This window comes from Lontra canadensis, unplaced genomic scaffold, assembly GCF_010015895.1.
Source record: "Lontra canadensis isolate GAN:19392208 unplaced genomic scaffold, GSC_riverotter_1.0 scaffold184, whole genome shotgun sequence".
Lineage (NCBI taxonomy): Eukaryota > Metazoa > Chordata > Mammalia > Carnivora > Mustelidae > Lontra > Lontra canadensis.
The window spans coordinates 897,878-916,125 of record NW_022631178.1 but is presented as its reverse complement, the minus strand read 5'-3'; the positions used below and the strand labels follow the sequence as shown (position 1 = coordinate 916,125).

Here is an 18,248-nt window from a genome sequence, read left to right as displayed (position 1 = left end):
CGCCGCCCATTTCAGGCTTCCGCCCACGGACTCCCTCTGGCCGCAGGCTCACGGCCCGGAGCGCCCGCGAAGGCCAAGAAACAACGTCCCGTCCAGCCACAAAGCCGCTCCGGGAGCGGGCTCTCGCCGTCGGGGCCAGCACCCCCGGCAGCTCCCCACCCCGCGGGAGGCGCAGGCGCAGGCGCAGGGACCGCGACAGCGCGGCGGGAGCGGAGCCCGCGCCGGCCGCCCTTCCCCCGGGCCTGCTCCCGATGCCGCGGCCCTAGAAGCGGTGACCGCGGCCGGCCAGGCCCCGCCCGCGCCGGGGGTCGGTCCGCTGGCCGAGCCGGGATGCGAGCGACCGCTCCAGGGGAGGCGGGGGGACGCGGCCCGCCGCCCCGACGCGGTTCCCTCCGTGCGGCTCCGGCCAAGGTGCTGCCCCGCGGGGCCGCAGTTTCCCTGACGGCAAATAGAGCCTCGGCTTGCGGTAAAGACACAAAACCACCAGCCGAGGGCGGCGGTTGTACTTAGCTGCCGCAAGCCGCGCCGAGGGAGCCACCCCGACCGCCGGCGGGGGGACGCCAGCCGCGCCGCCCGGTCTCGCGCTGCGGGGGACACTCCCCGCTCCAGACCCGCCCCCTCGAGGCCGCGACCATCGACTTCCGACCCTGCCCGGAAATGACTGAAAGGTCTTCCGGGTTTGCGCACGCAGCAACCGCAGACGCCTGTCGCCCAGCGGGCTGCTCGCCGCGGGCGGAGCCTCCCCAGGCGCCTGCGCGCTGCGGCCGCCGCGCCTGCGTAGTGCAGCGCGGCGACAGTCGGGGTCACCCTGAGCTGCGGACCGTGCGGCAATGCTGAGCAGGTTCCTGGGCCCGCGCTACCGCGAGCTGGCCAAATACTGGTGAGCATGTGCACCCCGCCCCCGCTGTCCCCGGTCGGCACCCGTTATGCTGCCGGGTCCCAGATGGGACGGGCGCAGAGCGGCGGGGAGAACGTCCGAGTCCGCTCCTCACCCCTACCTGGACCGACGCCGCCGGCTGTCAGTCCAGCGCCCTCGGCTCGGGCTCCCCGGGGGCGGACCAGGACGGCGGGAAGGCTCCTGGGATGTTACCGGCCCTCGGAGCTGTGGCGCGGTGGCAGGGGAGGTCCCTCCGGAAGCGTGGCGTCCGCCCAGGCGTTAGGTCGGGGGCTGCGGCCGCGGCTGCCCCTGGGGAGGCAGGTGGGAGGCGTGGTGGTGGCTCGTGCCCTCTGGAAGTGGCGCTGGCCACCCTCCCGCTGTAGCTTGCCAGGCACGTGGCTGACCGGGATCTGGCCGCACTTCGGCCACGGCCCCTGTAGTGGTCAGCCGTGGCAGCGGGACAGGCGCCCCGCACAGCTTCAGACCGCAGACACGTATTCCCTCGCGGTTTGGGTGGTCAGGACCGCGGGCACGTCCGAGCTGGGCCCGCCACACCGACTCAGGAGGCCGCAGTCTCCTCCAAAGGCTCTACCTGGGTTGGGGGCGGTTTCCAAGCTAGCCCGCGATTGCTGGCAGACCCCCTGTGGGGCCGCTCAGGGGGCAGCCGGCTTCCCACAGAGGAGAGGCTAGCCCGGGCACGCGCCCTGGAAGCCGGTGCTCCTGAGCTCTCCTTTGCGAGCTTTGCTCATTAGGGACCAGAGACTGGGTCCCGTTGGCACTGCGAGGGAGGGGTGCACTGGGCTGGGAGCGTCAGGAGGGGCTGTTGGAGCCGCTGTGAACGCTGACCCGTCACACGGCGTAAGTGAGGGGTAGCCGTTCTGGGTGAGAGGGAGACTCAGCCCTGTGCTGTGCCGCAGCCCCCTGTCCTTGGGGAGGTGGCCTGTTCCTCTGTGTCGTGTGCTCTCTACGAGACCCAGACCCTGCCACCTCCCTCAGACCAGTAGCTGTCCCAGGTCAGCTGTGAACTGCATGGTTGGTGTTGTGAATGGGTGATAATGAGCTTGGTTTGTTAAAAAAAATTTTTTTGAGCAAATCCCCCCCAAAAACCTCCAGAAGATCCTAGTGTGAAAGTAGGTGGAAGTGAAGTCGCCTCAGGGTCTCCGGCTTTGTGCCCACCCTGTGGTGTCATCGGGGGTGTGTCCACACACTGGGCAGGAGGGTCAGGTGTGCAGTAGAAGCTGGGCATGGGGGCAGAGAGAGACCCAGAGATGTATCTGGAAGGGTGACCCCGAGCAGGATCTGACCGCAGCTGTTCTCTGGCAGGATGCCCACAGCAGGCATGTGGGGCGCCGTGGGCACCGTGGGGCTGGTGTGGGCCACGGACTGGCGGCTGATTCTGGACTGGGTGCCCTACATCAACGGCAAGTTTAAGAAGGACGATTAAACCGGCCCCCCTCGGACCCCTCCGGTAAGTTTAGGCTGCTCTTAGCAGGTGAATCCTGTGATTCCCACGTGGCTGAGGACTGGGGCTTCCATGAGGCTAGATCTCTTCACCCCCAGGGCTGGGGAGGCGGGTCTGGGCGGCTCACCTGGCCTGTTCCCCGGGGAGAATCCTGCCTGTCAACACAGAGCGGCCAGCCAGCGTCCCTGGTTTGTGGGCCTGGGGAAGGGGCAGTGCCCTGGGGCGCTCCATCCCGGAGGCTGACTGTAGGCCCCACTCCGTGCCTGTCATCCCAGTCTGCCCAGCCCTGGGTGTGGTCGGAGGGGTGACCCATTTTACAGATGGGGACAGTGGAGGATGGACTACAGCTGCCAGCATCTGGGGACGCAGCTTGAGCCTCACAGCCCCTTGGATTCTTCCATTCATCTCCCACGGGGCTGTCCACCGGGCCGACCACATGATAGGCCGGGGTGCGTGTGCCTCCTGCCTCCTTCTGCAGCTGAACCTCAGGCCATGCGGCCACTGGGCGGCCCAGCTAGACTTGGTTTTGGAGCCTGGCTGCAGCTGCAGAGGACCTCATCAGCACCTCCCTTCCCAGGAGAACAGGAGCCAGGAGTGGTGCTCACCCTGCCTTGTCCCCCCTCCAGCCGTCTGCTGCTGCTGTCTCCTTCCCTGGGAGCCCCTGCGGTGCCCGGACCAGCCCACGCCCTCAGCACGGGCCTTGAGGAAAGTGACAGCGTGACTGAGGGCTGTTTCTGACGGTAGTTTCCTTGTTTGAATGCACACAGCATTAAACTTGCTCTGAAACCTGGTCCACCTGGACGTGGTCGTGTAGGGACTTGGCAACCTGACTGCCGCCGCGGTGGCGTGAGTGACCCGGGGTCCGTGGCTGGGGCAGAATCCGGTCACTTACGGTGTTGAATGCGTAATACCTGTGCAGTGTAATCACCACCGCGAGAAGTTACCGCACACCCAGGGGGTGTAAAACAGCAAACACCTCTCGATTTCTGTGGGCAAGAATTAAGGAGTGACTCCGCTGCGCGGTCCTGGCCCCGGCTCCCTCAGGAGGACGCGGGCAGGGTGTCAGCTGGGGCTGTCTCCTCAGAAGGCTAGCCAGGGGCTGCGCTGGGTGGGAGGGGCCAGCAGCAACCCCCACACTGCGGGGGCCTCTCCGGGGCGCTCCTGGAGCCGCCTTGCATCCTGTGTCTTGCGACCTTACCCAGAAGCCACCCTGTTAGAAAACACATCCCCACATGTAGCCCACACTCGGGGATGAGAACGAGGCTCTGGTTTGAAAGGAGAACTATCAGAACTTGTAGAAAAGTGAAGTCATCCCATGAATGGCACAACAGTGAGCAGGTACACGGGGTCTGTGGCTCCCAGTTCCCTGTCCCCGCCCCTGCCGGGGTGGGGGGTGTACGCATGCACGTGCAAATTTGTGAAAGCGGCTGTTGTGTTGGTCTGCCATCAGGAGACCCCACGGACCGGGCAGCTCACACAGCAGGACTGGATCTTCTCCGTTGTGCTGGCTGGGAGTGGGGATCAGGGTTCTCACGGGGTTTGCTTCTGGTGAGTTCCCACATCCTGCCTTCTGGCTGCGTCTTCACCTGGCTCCCCCCCAGCACACGGCACAGGGAGGAGGTGGCAGTGTGCGCTCCGTGTCCCTGGACTCTGATCCTATGGGGACAGGGCCTCCCCTCCCATGCTTCGGTCCTGAGGCCCGGGCTCCTGCAGCCACGCTAGGGATTAGGGCATCAGCACAGAACTGAGGCACAGGCGGGGGAAGACACGCAGGGAACAGTCTCTGTCTTTAACACCAGCGGTGGCTTTTGTGACTCCCCTTCCTGCGCGTCATTCTCTTACCGAAGGCATCTTTCCTGGGGGCCACACCACCCGGGAAGGGTCCTCCGCTTTGACATGGCATAACAATTCCCATCCCGGTGCAGGGCTGGGCAGCCCCGCAGCCCCACAGCCCCTGGGGCCATGTGGGGCCATGTGGGGCCATGTGGCCCTCTTCCCACAGTTTTATGTGATTTTATAATGTTTAACAGTTTCAGTGAAAATACAACTGAGCCTGCATCCATAAAAGTTAGAAAAGTAAAATTCCAAGTCAGATGCTGTTATAAATACAATATTGAGGCTTAAACTATTGTGAGTTTTAATACAACTTTTCAGTATTTTAGTACTTTTCCAACCACTTTAAGTTCTGGCGGTGGGGAGGAGTTAACCATTAAAAACCACATAAAAACACGTAAAAGAATCATGTCTCTTTTTGTCTTGGGGTTCCAAATGGCTCGGCACAACACCAAGAAACCCTTTGTTTCAAAACTTGATACTTTGGAGGCACCTGGCTGACTCCACCAGGAGAGCGTGAGACTGTAGACCTCAGGGTTATGAGTTCAAGCCCCACGTGGGGTGTAGCAAGATTACAGAAAAAGTAAACTTTAAAGTAAATAAGGGACACCTGGGCGACTCAGTCTTCCTGGGTCGTGATCTTGGGGTTTTGGAATAGAGCCCCACATCAGACTCCCTGCTCAGTACGGAGCCTGTTTCTCCCTTTCCCTGCCACTCACCCTGCTCGTGCTCTCTCTGTCAATAAATAGAATCTTAAAAAAATACAAGCTTGGGAGCACCTGGATAGCTTAATCGTTTAAGCATTTGACTTTTTTAAAGGATTTTATTTATTTATTTGACAGAGAGTGACACAGCGAGAGGGAGGGAGCACAGCAGAGGAGTGGGAGAGGGAGAAGCAGGCTTCTCGCCAGGCAGGGAGCCCAATATGGAGCTTGATCCCAGGACCCTGGGATCATGACCTGAGCCGAAGGCAGATGCTTAACGACTGAGCCACCCAGGTGCCCTGCATTAGACTCCCGATTTCAGCTGAGGTCATGGTCTCAGGGTTGTGGAATCAAGCCCCACGTTGGCATGGAGTCTGCTTAAGATTCTCTCTCCGGGGCACCGGGGTGGCTCAGTTGGTTACGTGCCTGCCTTCAGCTTGGGTGGTAGTCTTGGGGTGCTGCGATGAAGCCCCGTATTGGGCTCTGCTCAGCATGGAGCCTGCTTCTCCCTCTGCCCGTCCCCACTGCTCGTGTTCTCTCTCTCTCTCACACACACACACACACACAAATTTTTAAAAATCTAAAAGATTCTCTCTCTCCCTCTGCACACCCCCCACCAGCTCACCCTGCCTCTAAATAAAATCTTTTTTTTATTACAAATCTAAAACATTTTGGGAGCACCTGGGTGGCTCAGTGGGTTAAAGCCTCTGCCTTCGGCTCAGGTCATGATCCCAGGGTCCTGGGATCGAGCCCCGCATCGGGCTCTCTGCTCGGCGGGGAATCTGCTTCCTCCTCTCTCTCTCTGCCTGCCTCTCTGCCTACTTGTGATCTCTGTCAAATAAATAAAATCTTTAAAAAAAAAAACCAATAACAAAACAAATCTAAAACATTTTTTACTTATTTATTTATTTTAAAAGATTTTATTTATTTGATAGAGAACAAGCAGACGGAGAAGCAGACTCCTGCTGAGCAGTGAGCCCGATGCAGGACTTGAACCCAGGACCCTGGTATCACAACCTGAGCCACCCAGGTGCCACCAAAAACACAAATTTGACTATCATGGATCTTTTACATTCATTTTAAATTGTTACAGCATTGTATTAAATGCCATTCACTTTAATGACTGAGGTCTTCGGTGCCCCATATATTTGTGCCCCAGTGGAGTGCCGTGCTTGCCTCGTATTAACTCAGGGACCATTGTCTGGGGACATCTGTGATCAAGACTGGGGGAGTCCTGGGATGGAGTGAGCAGGGTCAGAGTTGATCCTCAGTCCCCCGCAGTGCCCAGGATGCCCTCAGACAGTCACTCAGCCACTCACAGTGACTCCTCTCATCACCTGATTTCGTTTCTATTTCTTAACCTTGTGCAGACAGCAGGAGAGGGTGTCTTCTCGGCCCCAAGACAGCCAGTCCAGGAAAGGGAGCTTCTAAGTGTCAGCAAACCAGCGGGGGTGGGGTGGGGTGGGGGGTGGCAACGACTGCCCCACCTGCTCCCAGGGCTCCCAGCCTCTCATCTCTGCTGGCAAAACCCCATCATGTCCACCTGGGCCAGCCCCCAGGAGACCATCCCCCGGGGTTACCCCAGGTTGTGCTCAAAGGCTGGCTGTCTGCACTGGAGACAGCTGGGGCCCAAGAGGGTCAAACGCCCCCAGGAGCAAGTGAGGGCCCGCAGGGTGGATGCCTGAGAATGGATAGGGGCCCCTAGGATGCGTTTTGGATGGCGGTTCTTAAGGTCAGCTCTTGGGGTCCAGCACCACGCACCCACCGGTGTGCAGCTAGCGGGGACCGGGAGACAACAAACGTTGACCAAGAAGTGGCAAAACGGGAGCCTTCCCCCAGCCCCGTCCTCTCCCCACCAGAGACCAGCTGGCTTCCCTTGTCCCTCCCCTCGATGGAGCTGGGGCTGGTGCCAGGAGGCCGGACCTCCTCACCACTGGCAGGAATGTGAACTGGGGCAGGCGTCACGCAGGAAAACCGTTTGGCAGTTCTAAGAACTGAACAGAGAGAGCAGAGCGCCTGGATGGCTCAGTCAGTGAAGCGCCTGCCTTTGGCTAAGGTCACCATCCTGCCATCCTAGGATCAGGTCCCGAGTCAGACTCCCTGCTCAGCAGGAGGTGTGTTTCTCCCTCTGCCCCTCCCCCTGCTCGTGCTCGCACTCGAATAAATAAATAAAATCTTTTAAAAATTTGAACATAGAATTACCACGTGACCCAGCAATTCCACTTTGGGGTATACCCAGACTTGAGAGCAGGAGCAGAGAGTGGTCCTTGGGGATCCGACCTGAGAAGGTTAACACTTTTTCCTTTAGGTCTTCGTGTGGTTTCACTGACTGCAATAAACCTATCTTTGTAACTATCGTTTTTTAATTTTCAATTTTTAATTAACATATAATGTATTATTAGCCCCAGGGATACAGGTCTGTGAATCGACAGGTTTACACACTTCATGGCACATACCTTTCCCAATGTCCATATGTAACTATAGTTTTTCAATTAAATAAAATCATACAAGCTGGTAAAAGACAAGCGCAGTAGTGACCAGGATTGCCTTGCATAAAGGTCAGGGTCCTGAAGTCCTGGGCATTGGCCTGAACCGTCCAGAGAGGAATCTAGTGCCCCAGCCCAGCTTTGTATGGTTCGGGTCAGGGGGCCCGTCTGCCCACTGTTCCCTTTATCTGTGATTCTGCGGGAGCGACACTCTGGGCCTGAAGCCATTAAAACAAAAAGTTACACCTGCGCTCCCGGCGGCGGTTTTAGGTTCCCCGGCTAGGACCGGCCTCCGACCGCAGCTGGGAAGACCCCTGCAGGGGAGGCCAACTTCTGCTTCCCCGCGGAGCCCAACCCCGCCATCGCCATCTCCGTGCTCCTCGGCCGCCCGGGACCGGACGCCAGGACAGGCCGCTCAGGGGGTCCGGCCGCCCCTCCGGCACCGGCCGCAGCTCCCTCCGCTCGCCCCATCGTCGTCTCCCGAGCAACCGGCCTGCGCCGGGGAGGGCAGGGGCCGACGGGGCGGGTAGCTGGTCTGTCCGGCTGAGGAGCGGCGTCTCTTAGGAAGGTCCGGGAGCCCAGGACCGGAAGGCGGCCGGACTGCGGCGGCGCGGGGGGGTGGGGGTCATCCCTCATTCCCAGGCTTCGGGAGGGATCGGGGCGCGCAGGGCGGCGGGTAACCACGCCTGAAGGCTGGGAGACGGGGGGCCGGAGCTGGCCGGGTGGGTGAAGGCCCGGTACTGGGCGGGCAACCCGAGATTGAACGGGGACCCGGGGGCAACGGGACAAGAGGCAGGACCCCGACATCACAGCGCGGCAACTAACCACGCTGCAGATCAGCCCCTCGCGGCCCGCCGGCCCCAGAGCGCAGGCGCGGGGCGGGTCGGCAGGCGGGCCGCTCGCCGCTATCAGCCCCGCCCCCTAGCTGCACGCCGATTGGGGCGGCCGCCGCGGGGCGGGGCCGCCGCCCACGGGGAGGGGACCGCGCGGCGCCTGCGCAGCACGGGGCCCCGCGCGCGGGCGGGTGGGCGGAGCGGGCCCCCCGAGCGGGGGCTGGCGAGCGCGGGGAGGGGGCCGAAAGGGCGGCAAAGCCGGCGCGTGCCCGGCTGGGGGCGGAGGGCGGGGGCCCGCGGGCCGGAACAGCCGCGGCAAGTGGCGGCGGCGACGGAGGTAGCTGAGGCGGCGGCGGCGAGCGGGGGTCCGGGCGGCGGCGGCGGCGGCGGCGGCGGGCCGAGGAGCCGGGCGCGATGGAGCGGAAGAGGTGGGAGTGCCCGGCGCTCCCGCAGGGCTGGGAGAGGGAAGAAGTGCCCAGAAGGTCGGGGCTGTCGGCCGGCCACAGGGATGTCTTTTACTATAGGTGAATGAACGTGCCGGCCGGGCAGGGCCCCAACGGGCGCCTCCCAGCGGCCTCTGCGGCGGCCCGGGCGCCTCGACCCGGGCTGCGGCCTGGGCCCCGCGCGTGCGTCGTGCGTGCGTGCGTGCGTGCCGGCGCGCGGCGGTCCCGGGCCAGTGCGCGTGCGTGCCCTCCCCCTTCCTCGCGGCCGCGTGGAGTGCGGGGCGGCGCGAGCCGGGCGGCGGCCTTTGTTCGGCGGCCGCGGAACACCGGCTGGCGGGGCGAGGGGCGCCCGGCGCGGGCCAGATGCCGCTGGGAGGCGGGGGTGGGAGCTGGGCTGTCCCTTGGATCACGCGGGGCGCTCGCGCAGCCCGCTGCGGGGGCGCCGGGAGCGGGGGCGGGGGGACCGCGGGGCCGTGAGCGCCCCTCCCGCGGGCTCGTCGGTGGGACGAAGAACTGGTGGGGGGCGGCGGGCCGGACCCGGACAGTCGGCCACCTGCCGTCTGCCCTCCCCCTCCTCTTCCCTTCTGAGCGCGGCCGGACGCTTTGTGTCTGAGCCCCTGCTGCAGCGGCCTGGGGCGCGCTCAGGTCGCGGACACCCGCCACGTGTTGAAGCACCCAGAAACCGCCCGGGCCAGGCCGAGGCGGGGCGGGACTGCTGTCCCGCCCACCCCACGCTCGGGTCCCTCCGGGGCCTTTGCTGGCCGCCTGGGGGAAGGAACGAAGCCGGCGGGAAAGAAAGGGCCGGCGCCTCGGCCACGACCCCGGTGCGGGTTCTGGTCCCTGGAAGATCGGGGACCCTGTCATGTCAGGCACTGAAGCAGTGTGACCGCCACAGCGGCTCTCGGGGTCCCCGTCCTTCGCTGCTGGCCGTCGTGTCCCTGCCGTGCTGGCTGCGGTGGTTCTGTGCTGCTGGGGCCGTGAGGAGACCCCCTGATCCCGCGCGTGCCCGCGCGTCTGTGTTCCTGTCAGAGCGCAAGGCTGAGGCAGGTCTCCCCGGCTCCAGCCTTCAGCTGCGCCCGCTGGGGGTCTGGCCCAGGTCCTGGCTGTGCCGCTTGGAGTCAGACCCGCGCCTTCCTCTCCTGGGCGGCTGCGGCTGCGGCAGGCGGCTGCCCGTTGCTCCCATGGTTGCAGGTGATGACATCCGCTGAGAAGTGCAGGGCTCTGTGCGGGCCAGCCATGGGGTGCTGGGTGAGGCTGGGGCCGGTCCGGGAGGGCCGTGGAGCTGGGAGGGGCTGTCCTGGCGCAGGCGTCCTGTGCAGAGGCCCCCCGAGGCTGAGCCAAGGGCAGCGGGGTGGAAGCACCTTGAGAACGTTGCTCTGCCTCCGTCCCCACCTGTGTGTGCGTCTCTCCGGGCCTCAGCCCAGTGGGGTCTTCCTCTGAGGCCCTGGACCTGAGCATGGGGGTCTGTCAAGGGAAAGCCCCAGACAGGGGTACAGATACACTGCCAGCTTTCCCATGACCACTGAGTGGGAGGAAGTGTCGGGAGGGTCTCCTCCCATTCCCAAGTCTTTGAGCTGGGTGACCCACCAGGCAGGGGGTGTCACCTTCACTCCTGCTGGGTGGGAGGTTTCGGGGTGTGACCTGGAACCGTGGTGTTTTCTGGAACGTGGGTCTCTGGCCTCTCCACCTACTGGAGCTCCGGCTGAGCGAGGCGGCTGGGGAGGAGCGTGGATGGTTTCTCCTCGTTCTCAGTGCAGAGGGGAGGGAGGGCACGAGGGCCTTGAGTACAGCAGACCTGGCATGGGGTCCAAGCCTTGTCCCTAGGAGCACGTGGGCCTCAATTGGGTCCATAGAGCGAGTGGGGGAAGGGAGTGTGTTCTTGGCAAGACTGTCATGCAGGAGAGGCGGAGCGACCCCACAGATTGTTTCGGGGGGGCTGGAACATTGGTCTGCAACTGTGCATTTTTTTGGTGAAAGTCGTGTCTGACGTCTTCTGTCCAGCAGGAGTTTGAGGGGCTGTGGCAGGTCAGTACCCTGACCTCGGGGATAGGTCTTTGGAGGGGTACGGAGTAGGGAGGCCTTCTCCAGGGAACCTCATGTTAGAAGTAGAACCATACTCAGGAAGAGCAGGAGGGACTTAGCACAGTGGCCCCCTTCCTTGGGGCAGCAGGCTGAGGTTGTACCTTGCTGCTGGGGTGTCGTGGGTGCCCGTGCACTGCTCCTGGCGACCCCCGCAGCAGCCCTTCCTGTGATGGGAGGCCAGGCTGCGCGTCCGCCCTGCAGCCATCTCCAGGGCTGGGGCTCAAGGCTGGGGCGCAGCTCCTCGCGCCTCAACCGGCCACCTGACGGGCCAGCCGCAGCCCTGCGTCCCCCCACCTCTGGCTGCTGGTGTGTGCCCTCCAGCCTCGGCCCCGCTCCCAGAGAGGCCACAGTGCTCTTACTTCCACACGTGCGCTTTCAGAGCCATGCGGGGTGGTGGTTCTCGGTGGGCCAGCAGCGACGTCTTCCGGCGTCAGAGCGGGGCCGCGAACCGCTTTCGCAAGTTGAGATACGTCCGCGCTCTGTCAGCAGCGCGCACCATGGAGTGCTGTTTTTAGTGCACCCACAGAGTTGTGCAACCATGACCTCTGTCTAGCTCCAGAACATTCCATCACCCCAAAATGAGCCCTATGTCCATTAGCATCACTGCCCCAGCCCCCGGGAGCTAGTCTCTCTCTCTTGAACAGCTTCATTGAGAGAACGATTCACGTGCGGACAGTTCTCCCGTTTGAAGTGCACAACTGACCGGTTTCTAGCACTTTCACAGACAGGTGTGGCCACCTCCACATTTACCTCATCCCGAAAGCCCCAGACCCTTCACCGCCAGTGCCCTGTATCCACGGTCTCTTACCTGTGCTCCTTGTCCATTTGCTGTTCTCATGTAGCGGGGGGCGGGGGTGACTGGAGGCAGAGAAAGGCTGGCGCGTTCCGGGGGGTCCTCTCCTTCCTCTGTGGCCGTATCTGACCCTGGTGCCTTCCTGCTGTCCTGGGCACGTAGGCTCAGTGTGCCCGCGAGCCGGCCCGGTGTGGTGGAGCAGCCAGTCGTCCCGAAGCCAGGAGTCCGAGGCCCTGTGTGCTGGGCTCCTGGTCCTCGCAAAGGCGCCCGGGCCCCAGGGTATCGCCCGGCCTGCAGCCACAGCCCTGCTTGTCCAGAGGCCCTGGTGGGGGTGCCAGAGCCGAGTGCAGCCGGCCGCTGCGTGGGTCCTGGTGCTGGAGAGGAGGGGTTTCCTTCTGCTGCGCTTCCACGCTGCCATCCATGGTCCCTGGGAGGCTGGGGGGGCAGACGTGCTGTTGCCCGGGTTAGAGGCACTGGGCCTGCTGGGCCCCACACGAGTGCTCTCTCTGGCAGCTCGGTGGTTTACCCGCTGGAAGCGTGCAGGTCGGCTGAGCCCTATGTCACAGTCGTGCAGTCCTCACCAGGGCTAACCTTAAGACATTCCCCCTCCCCAGGTGGGCCCCGTCCCCATTAGCGGTGACCACCCCCTTCCCCAGCCCTTGGCCCCCACGAGCCCCCTTCCCGTCCGTGGACATGTCACACACGTGGACTCACACCCTGCATGGCCTGTGTCCGCTTCCCTCCCTGTGCATTGTGGGCCCATGGTCCGTCCTCCCTCCCGCTCGCGGCCAGGGACGCTCCTGTGCATGGGGGACCGTGTGTGTACCCGTTTCCCCATCCCAGTGCACATTTCGGCCGCTTTCACCTCACGCCCTCCCTGAGTCCGCCGCTCTGAACACCGGGTGTCTCCCGTCAGGTCGCTGGGTGCGCGGGGCTGCCGTGCCGTCCGTGTCCCAAGCGGCAGGCGGCACGCCCAGCGGTTACTGACGCCCGCCGGTGCTGTTGGTGCGTTGGGCAGGGCCCCCAAGGGTCGGCGCTCATCCCCGAGAGACAGGCCCACACCGTCCTCAAGCTGAGCGGGATCACGAGCGTCCCCACTTAAGAATACCTGGCCTTGGACTTCCCAGCAGGTCCTGCCGAGCAGCTCTTGGGGTCCTGGCCCAGAAGCCTAACCTGAGATTTGACCGCACCCCCAGGATGCCCTAGTCCATCCATGGTACCCCCAGGGAGGAGACTGGTTAGGGGTTGTCCCTCAGCCACCTGCGATCCTGGGGTCTTTCACAAGAACGTGGCCTAGTTGTGTTTCTGGAATGTTCTGAAACGCGAGCCAGGCTCCTGGGACTGGGCCCCACCCTTCTGCATCAGGGTGTTGAGCCCCGCTCTCAGCGTTAAGGTCTGCTGGGGGCTCTGGCCGGGAGGCAGCCCTGGGGACAGGGAAGGGGCCGGCCCAGCGCGCCCTGCCCGCCACTGACCGCCCGTCCGTCCGCAGCCCCAGTGGGAAGAAGTTCCGCAGCAAACCCCAGCTGGCGCGGTACCTGGGGGGCTCCATGGACCTGAGCACCTTCGACTTCCGGACGGGCAAGATGCTTGTGAGCAAGATGAACCGGAGCCGCCAGAGGGTCCGCTACGACTCTGCCAGCCAGGCCAAGGTGAGCCGCGGGGTGGGGCAGGGCGGCCGGTGTGCGGCCCTCCTCGCGGGCTGGCGGGCGCAGGGATCGCTTTAACACATGATCCACAAATGAAGGCGCCTGGGGGGCCCTGTCAGTGGAGGGTCCGACCATTGGTTTCGGCTCAGGTCGTGATCCCAGGGTTCTGGCTCTGTGCTCAGCACGGGAGTCGGCTTCTCCCTCTCCCCCTGCCCAGGCTCTCCCTCGTGGATCAGTAAATGTTTGGGGCACCTCGTGGCTTAGTGGTTGGTTGTCTGCCTCCGGCTCAGGTCGTGACCCCAGTGTCCTGGGACGGAGCCCCGCGTCGGGCTCCCTGCGCGGTGGTGAGCCTGCTTCTCTCTCTCTCTCTGCCCCTCCCTCCTGCTTTCACTGCACAAGCTTTCAAATGAATAAATTTAAAATTAAAAAAAAAAAAAAAAATCTTTCAAAAAAAAAAGCAACTCTACTCTTGGGTGGAGAGAGAGGTTTCCACGATTCAGTTTGTCATGCTACTAAGGTCGTCTCTGTCTGCTGAGAGAAATTTGGAAGCTACAGAAAAGTAGAAGGAAGGAGAGCACCCACCTTCACTCCGTCCTTGGGAGAGGCCACAGGTCCGCGGCCCCTGGCCGTCCCCGGTGTGCCTGTCCCTCTGTCCCCCCAAACCTGGCCGTGCTGGCGTCCCTGCAAGGACTGGAGGGCAGCCCGTCTTCAGTGGCCGGTGGGCCACACGCAGGTGCCCAGGGACCCTGTGTCTCTGATGGGCGTGTGTGCTGCAGGACAGTCGTGGCAGGGCCCCCTCTGCACCGTGCTCTGGGGAGAGCGTGGTACAGGAGGCCGGGTGGGGTTCGCCCAGAGCCCCAGCACGCCCCCACTGTGGGCAGCGAGGAGACTGGGCTGCGCATGCTGTCACCCCTGGCTCTGGGGACGCTGCGGGGAACACTGGTGACTGAGGGGCACGGGGTCTGTTCACCAAAGCCCACAGGGAGGGGTCTTCCCACTGCCTGGGAGAGCCCACTGAGGCCCGGGGCCGCCGTGCCAGCTTCCATGTCTCCACAGGGCAAGCCGGACCTGAACACGGCCCTCCCCGTCAGACAGACGGCGTCTATCTTCAAGCAGCCGGTGACCAAGATCACCAACCACCCCAGCAACAAGGTGAAGAGTGACCCACAGAAGGCCGTGGAGCAGCCTCGGCAGGTGAGCCCCAGGCCCCGTGCACAGCCCCAGGCCGGGTCCTTGTGGGTGGTGGGGTCCCGTGTCATTCGTGTCCCCCCAGGGTCATCGGGGCATCACCACCTAAATGACTAGTCAGACCTGTGTGTCTGCTCCCACGCTTTGGACCGTGCCTCTCCGCACGCTGTCCCCAGAGTCCCGCGGTGCCGTCTGGGCGTGTGAGCTCCTCGCTCTGTGGGGCCGCGGCGTCCTCTGCCTCACACGTGCCGCCCGGCCGTGGTGTGGTCTCTGGGGGGCCTCGCAGCTCAGCCCTGGGTGGACGGTGGACTGAGAAGTGAAGTTTCAGCCTGAAGGGGGTTCTGTGTCCCTGGGGTTGCGCCGTGGTTTGGGAGCTGTCGATGGTCAGCATCGATGGCAGGGCTGACAGCCCGGGTCGCGGTTTCTGTGGCCTCGGAGGACGGGTCTGGCGGGAAATCCCACGGGTCCCGCCGCCCCCTCGCTCCTAGGCAGGTGGGTCTGGCATGGGGGGGTCAGAGGTCGCACTGAGACCCCTGCCCCACGTGTGGAGGGCTCCGCTCTCGTCGGGACTGGCCAGGGCGGCCGCTTGTGGGAACACGCCCGTCAGCTCTGTCTGTCTGTCTGTCTGGTGACAGCTTTTCTGGGAGAAGAAGCTGAGTGGTCTCAATGCCTTCGACATCGCCGAGGAGCTCGTCAAGACCATGGACCTCCCCAAGGGCCTGCAAGGTAACCGCAGGGGCGAGGGTGCCAGGCGCAAGTGCGCCTACAGGCAGACGGGTGGGGGGCCCAGTGTCTGGCCCCGCAGGGGTGAGGCTCCCCTCCGTCCAGGACGGGGCTGGTCCGGGCCCCGGGCCCCCGATCCTGGAGACCAGCCGGCGGGCCTGCCGCGGCACAGGTGGGAGGCGGCGCACGGGCTGCGGGGGGCGGCCGGCAAAGACGGGGCACATGTGGTTTTGCTTCCGCACCGTGGAAACACTGCCGCGCTGTCATGGGCGGGCTCTGCTTCCGTCGCGAGGGGGCCGAGCGTCCGTAAGAGCAGATCGGGGTCAGACCCGAGGCTCTGGGAGAGGGGCCTGAGGTGCCTGGTGGTGACCATCCCGCTGTGCCGGCAGGCGTGGGGCCAGGCTGCACGGACGAGACCCTGCTGTCGGCCATCGCCAGCGCCCTGCACACCAGCACCATGCCCATCACCGGGCAGCTCTCCGCCGCCGTGGAGAAGAACCCTGGGGTGTGGCTGAACACGGCCCAGCCCCTCTGCAAGGCCTTCATGGTGACCGACGAGGACATCAGGTACTGCCGTGCATGCGTCCCCCGCCCTGTGTGAGCGCCCCCGTCTCCCGCAGTCCCGCGTCTGTGCCGGCGCACTCCGGGTCTCGAGCGGACGTGGCCACAGCGAGGGTAGATTTGAAAAGCACCGGCAGGAGCTTTCCCGCGAGTCTTGAGTTCGGGGCAGGCCAGAGGCAAGGCGGCCTGCAGAGGGGAATGGGAAGCGTGCGTGTTCTCTCGGGACGTTCTTGGGACAAGAAAGTGGTTGTTGACCTGTGCGGACAGGCTCACAGCGTGGCCTGCCCGTCCTTGGGCTCATGAGGTCTTGCAGGTGCCTGCTGGGCGGGCTCTGGGGAGCAGTGGGGAGAGGGGTGCCACCAGACACGCTTCAGGCCCCGAATGCCAGCCCAGGTTTAGGCTGGACCCTGCGGCTGCTGGGCCTCAGAGGGGCTTCCCAGCCAAGCCTGGTGCAGGTGGGCTCTGGGCAGGAGGCCCCCACGTGCCAGAGCCATCTGGGAAGACGTCCTGGGGAGGAGATAGTGTGAGCTGGCAGCAGGGTCAGAAACCTCTAGAAGCTCCAGCCGAGAGGGACATGTGTTCTCACAGCTCAAGTGTCAACACACCGCTGAGTTCAGAACAAGTTCATGGCTTTCCGGAGCCCACGCACAGAAGGGCTGGGAGCGCCGGCGCCATGGCCGGGAGTGGCTCACAGCTGGGGTCATAGGTGAATGTGCCTCCCGTGTCCGTGTGGGGAAGACACAGAGTCACCCACCAGCCCGTAGAGGAGCTCGTGTCCAGGGAATGGAAAGTGTAGGAAAAGAACACAACTGTCTGCAAAGACGAGCGGGTTTTTAAAGCCGAGGAGAATGTCTAGAAATAGGAAAAGCCACAGAAAGGAGAACGTCACGTCATGGGTTAGGTAGTGGGTCTGGGCCCGTCTGGAGAGGAGATGGGGGGCTGCCGGAAGATGGAGCCGGCGCCGGCCCAGCCTGGCGCCAGACAGCGTGCCGGCTCCTATTCTGCTGAGGGTCTCGGCCACAGGGAGGGAACGCGGAGGGTCTCACGGCCTAGGCTGGTGGCCTTCTAGACAGCTGTAACAAGGCAAAAAACCCAAGAAAGTCGTTCCCCATCTAGAATTCTCCACCAAAATTCTGCCACTCACTGGATGAGTGGCCCTGGCTAGCTGTGGTGACCAAGCACCTTTGTCCCTTTTCTCTTTGCAAACCGCGCTCGAGCAACAGTGAGGGGTGTCACACATGCCCATGCACCGGGCCCCGGGTGGACGGCAGACAGGTGTGCTGGGCAGCCACGGGAGGCAGTCAGGTGGGGGGACCCCTGCCCCCAGTGTCCGCCTGCGGAGGCGGAGTGTAGGGCCCAGGAGCAGAGCCAGAGGGCCGCGGGCTGTGCGCAGGCCGTTGTGCAGCCGGGGTGAGGGAGTGAGGGCAGACGACGCTCCCGGGGTGGCGCGTGCCCTGGCCAGCGCAGCCCGTGTGTCCGCAGGAAGCAGGAGGAGCTGGTGCAGCAGGTGCGCAAGCGGCTCGAGGAGGCACTAATGGCCGACATGCTGGCGCACGTGGAGGAGCTGGCCCGGGACGGCGAGTCACCGCTGGACAAGGCTGGTGCCGACGACGACGACGACGACGACGATGACGACGACGACGACGAGCCCGACCAGGACCAGGAGATGGAGCACGTGTAAAGCAGGTGCTGGCGCTTGGACGGGGCCACGGGGAGGAAGGACGTGCCCCATGCGGGGGGGCGGCTCCCAGCCAGGGTGCTGACGGCGCCCTCTCCCCGTCTTTCCAGAGGCTCCGTGGAGGCCTGCATGCGGGGAGCCCCCTGCAGACTCCGCTGTCTCTACACTTGGACCAGGCTCTGGGGCCCGGCCCACCAGGCCGGGGATGATGGCAGCCCCTCCTAGGCCTTCCCAGGCGTATCCCCTCCCCCGGGTCCATGGGGGCACGGCTGGAGGACAGTTCCTGCCTGACGGGCCCCCCATGTTTGCTCTCCTCTGAAGGGTCTGGGTCCAGAAGCGCCCGTCGCCCTGGGCCTGGCTGCAGTGGGCCCTCCTTGGAGCCCTCCCCCCACCCTGGACTCGGGGCCGGCCTCGTCCCCACGGCCACATCACACAGGACAGCTGCCGCGGGGCGGCCTGTGAGGGTCCCCAAGGGGCTGGAGAAATGTTTTTTGGAACAGTCTTGCTCCTTGCTCCTAGCGTGTGAGGGACGCTGCTCCAGGGTCCGCACGTTAGCCCTCCAGGAAGGGGGTGCGGGAAGGCTGCCCTGCGCGCCCACTGGCAGGCGAGGCCATGACCGCTCCGAGCTCATCTGAAGGCAAACGCACAGCCCAGACGTTTTCCTTCGATAAACCCATGTACAAACGAGGCTGGACGTCCGCTCGACTGCTCAGCCCATGTGTCTGCTGCACGTGGAGGCGAACTTTGCCTTTGTGTCGGGGGAGCTCACCGTCGACAGCGCAGCCCACCCTGCCCGCGGTCAGCCGGCCACCGACACCAGCCAACTCCTGGCCAACGTCCCGGGCCGGGGCTCCGAGGCAGCTGTGCCACCGGCCAGGGCTCCTCATCCCCCTCCCCCGGTGGCGGGAACGGTGACACCCGGCGCTCAGGGCCAGAGCT

The 18,248-nt window shown here is 64.0% G+C and overlaps 2 protein-coding genes across 5 annotated transcripts; both read left to right on the top strand.

Annotated features, from left to right (window-relative positions):
- Nucleotides 1–748: 748 nt before the first annotated feature.
- Nucleotides 749–3,130, top strand: LOC116860808 (cytochrome b-c1 complex subunit 10). 2 transcript variants are annotated; one of them, XM_032847073.1, is made up of 3 exons: nt 749–880; nt 2,201–2,345; nt 2,966–3,130. In XM_032847073.1, exons 1-2 carry the CDS (start codon nt 831–833, stop codon nt 2,319–2,321), a joined length of 171 nt encoding a protein of 56 aa, XP_032702964.1. In that variant the 5' UTR covers nt 749–830; the 3' UTR covers nt 2,322–2,345; nt 2,966–3,130. The 2 variants fall into 2 exon arrangements, with proteins under 2 accessions (XP_032702964.1, XP_032702963.1); XM_032847072.1 differs by having other exon boundaries at nt 2,917–3,130.
- A 5,393-nt stretch (nt 3,131–8,523) lies between these two features.
- Nucleotides 8,524–17,996, top strand: MBD3 (methyl-CpG binding domain protein 3). 3 transcript variants are annotated; one of them, XM_032847055.1, is made up of 7 exons: nt 8,524–8,623; nt 13,003–13,162; nt 14,216–14,353; nt 14,983–15,073; nt 15,460–15,637; nt 17,114–17,317; nt 17,420–17,996. In XM_032847055.1, exons 1-6 carry the CDS (start codon nt 8,610–8,612, stop codon nt 17,310–17,312), a joined length of 780 nt encoding a protein of 259 aa, XP_032702946.1. In that variant the 5' UTR covers nt 8,524–8,609; the 3' UTR covers nt 17,313–17,317; nt 17,420–17,996. The 3 variants fall into 3 exon arrangements, with proteins under 3 accessions (XP_032702946.1, XP_032702945.1, XP_032702944.1); XM_032847054.1 differs by having other exon boundaries at nt 8,595–8,719; nt 17,631–17,996; XM_032847053.1 differs by having other exon boundaries at nt 8,595–8,719.
- The last annotated feature ends 252 nt before the right edge of the window (nt 17,997–18,248 follow it).

What these genes read in the sequence shown, in the direction of transcription:
- LOC116860808 (XM_032847073.1), top strand. Translation starts at nt 831, where the DNA reads ATGCTGAGCAGGTTCCTGGGCCCGCGCTACCGCGAGCTGGCCAAATAC. An exon ending in CGCGAGCTGGCCAAATACTG is followed by an intron (nt 881 to 2,200) that starts GTGAGCATGTGC and finishes GTTCTCTGGCAG; the next exon opens with GATGCCCACAGCAGGCATGT.
- MBD3 (XM_032847054.1), top strand. Translation starts at nt 8,610, where the DNA reads ATGGAGCGGAAGAGGTGGGAGTGCCCGGCGCTCCCGCAGGGCTGGGAG. An exon ending in ACTCTGCCAGCCAGGCCAAG is followed by an intron (nt 13,163 to 14,215) that starts GTGAGCCGCGGG and finishes ATGTCTCCACAG; the next exon opens with GGCAAGCCGGACCTGAACAC. An exon ending in CCTCCCCAAGGGCCTGCAAG is followed by an intron (nt 15,074 to 15,459) that starts GTAACCGCAGGG and finishes CTGTGCCGGCAG; the next exon opens with GCGTGGGGCCAGGCTGCACG.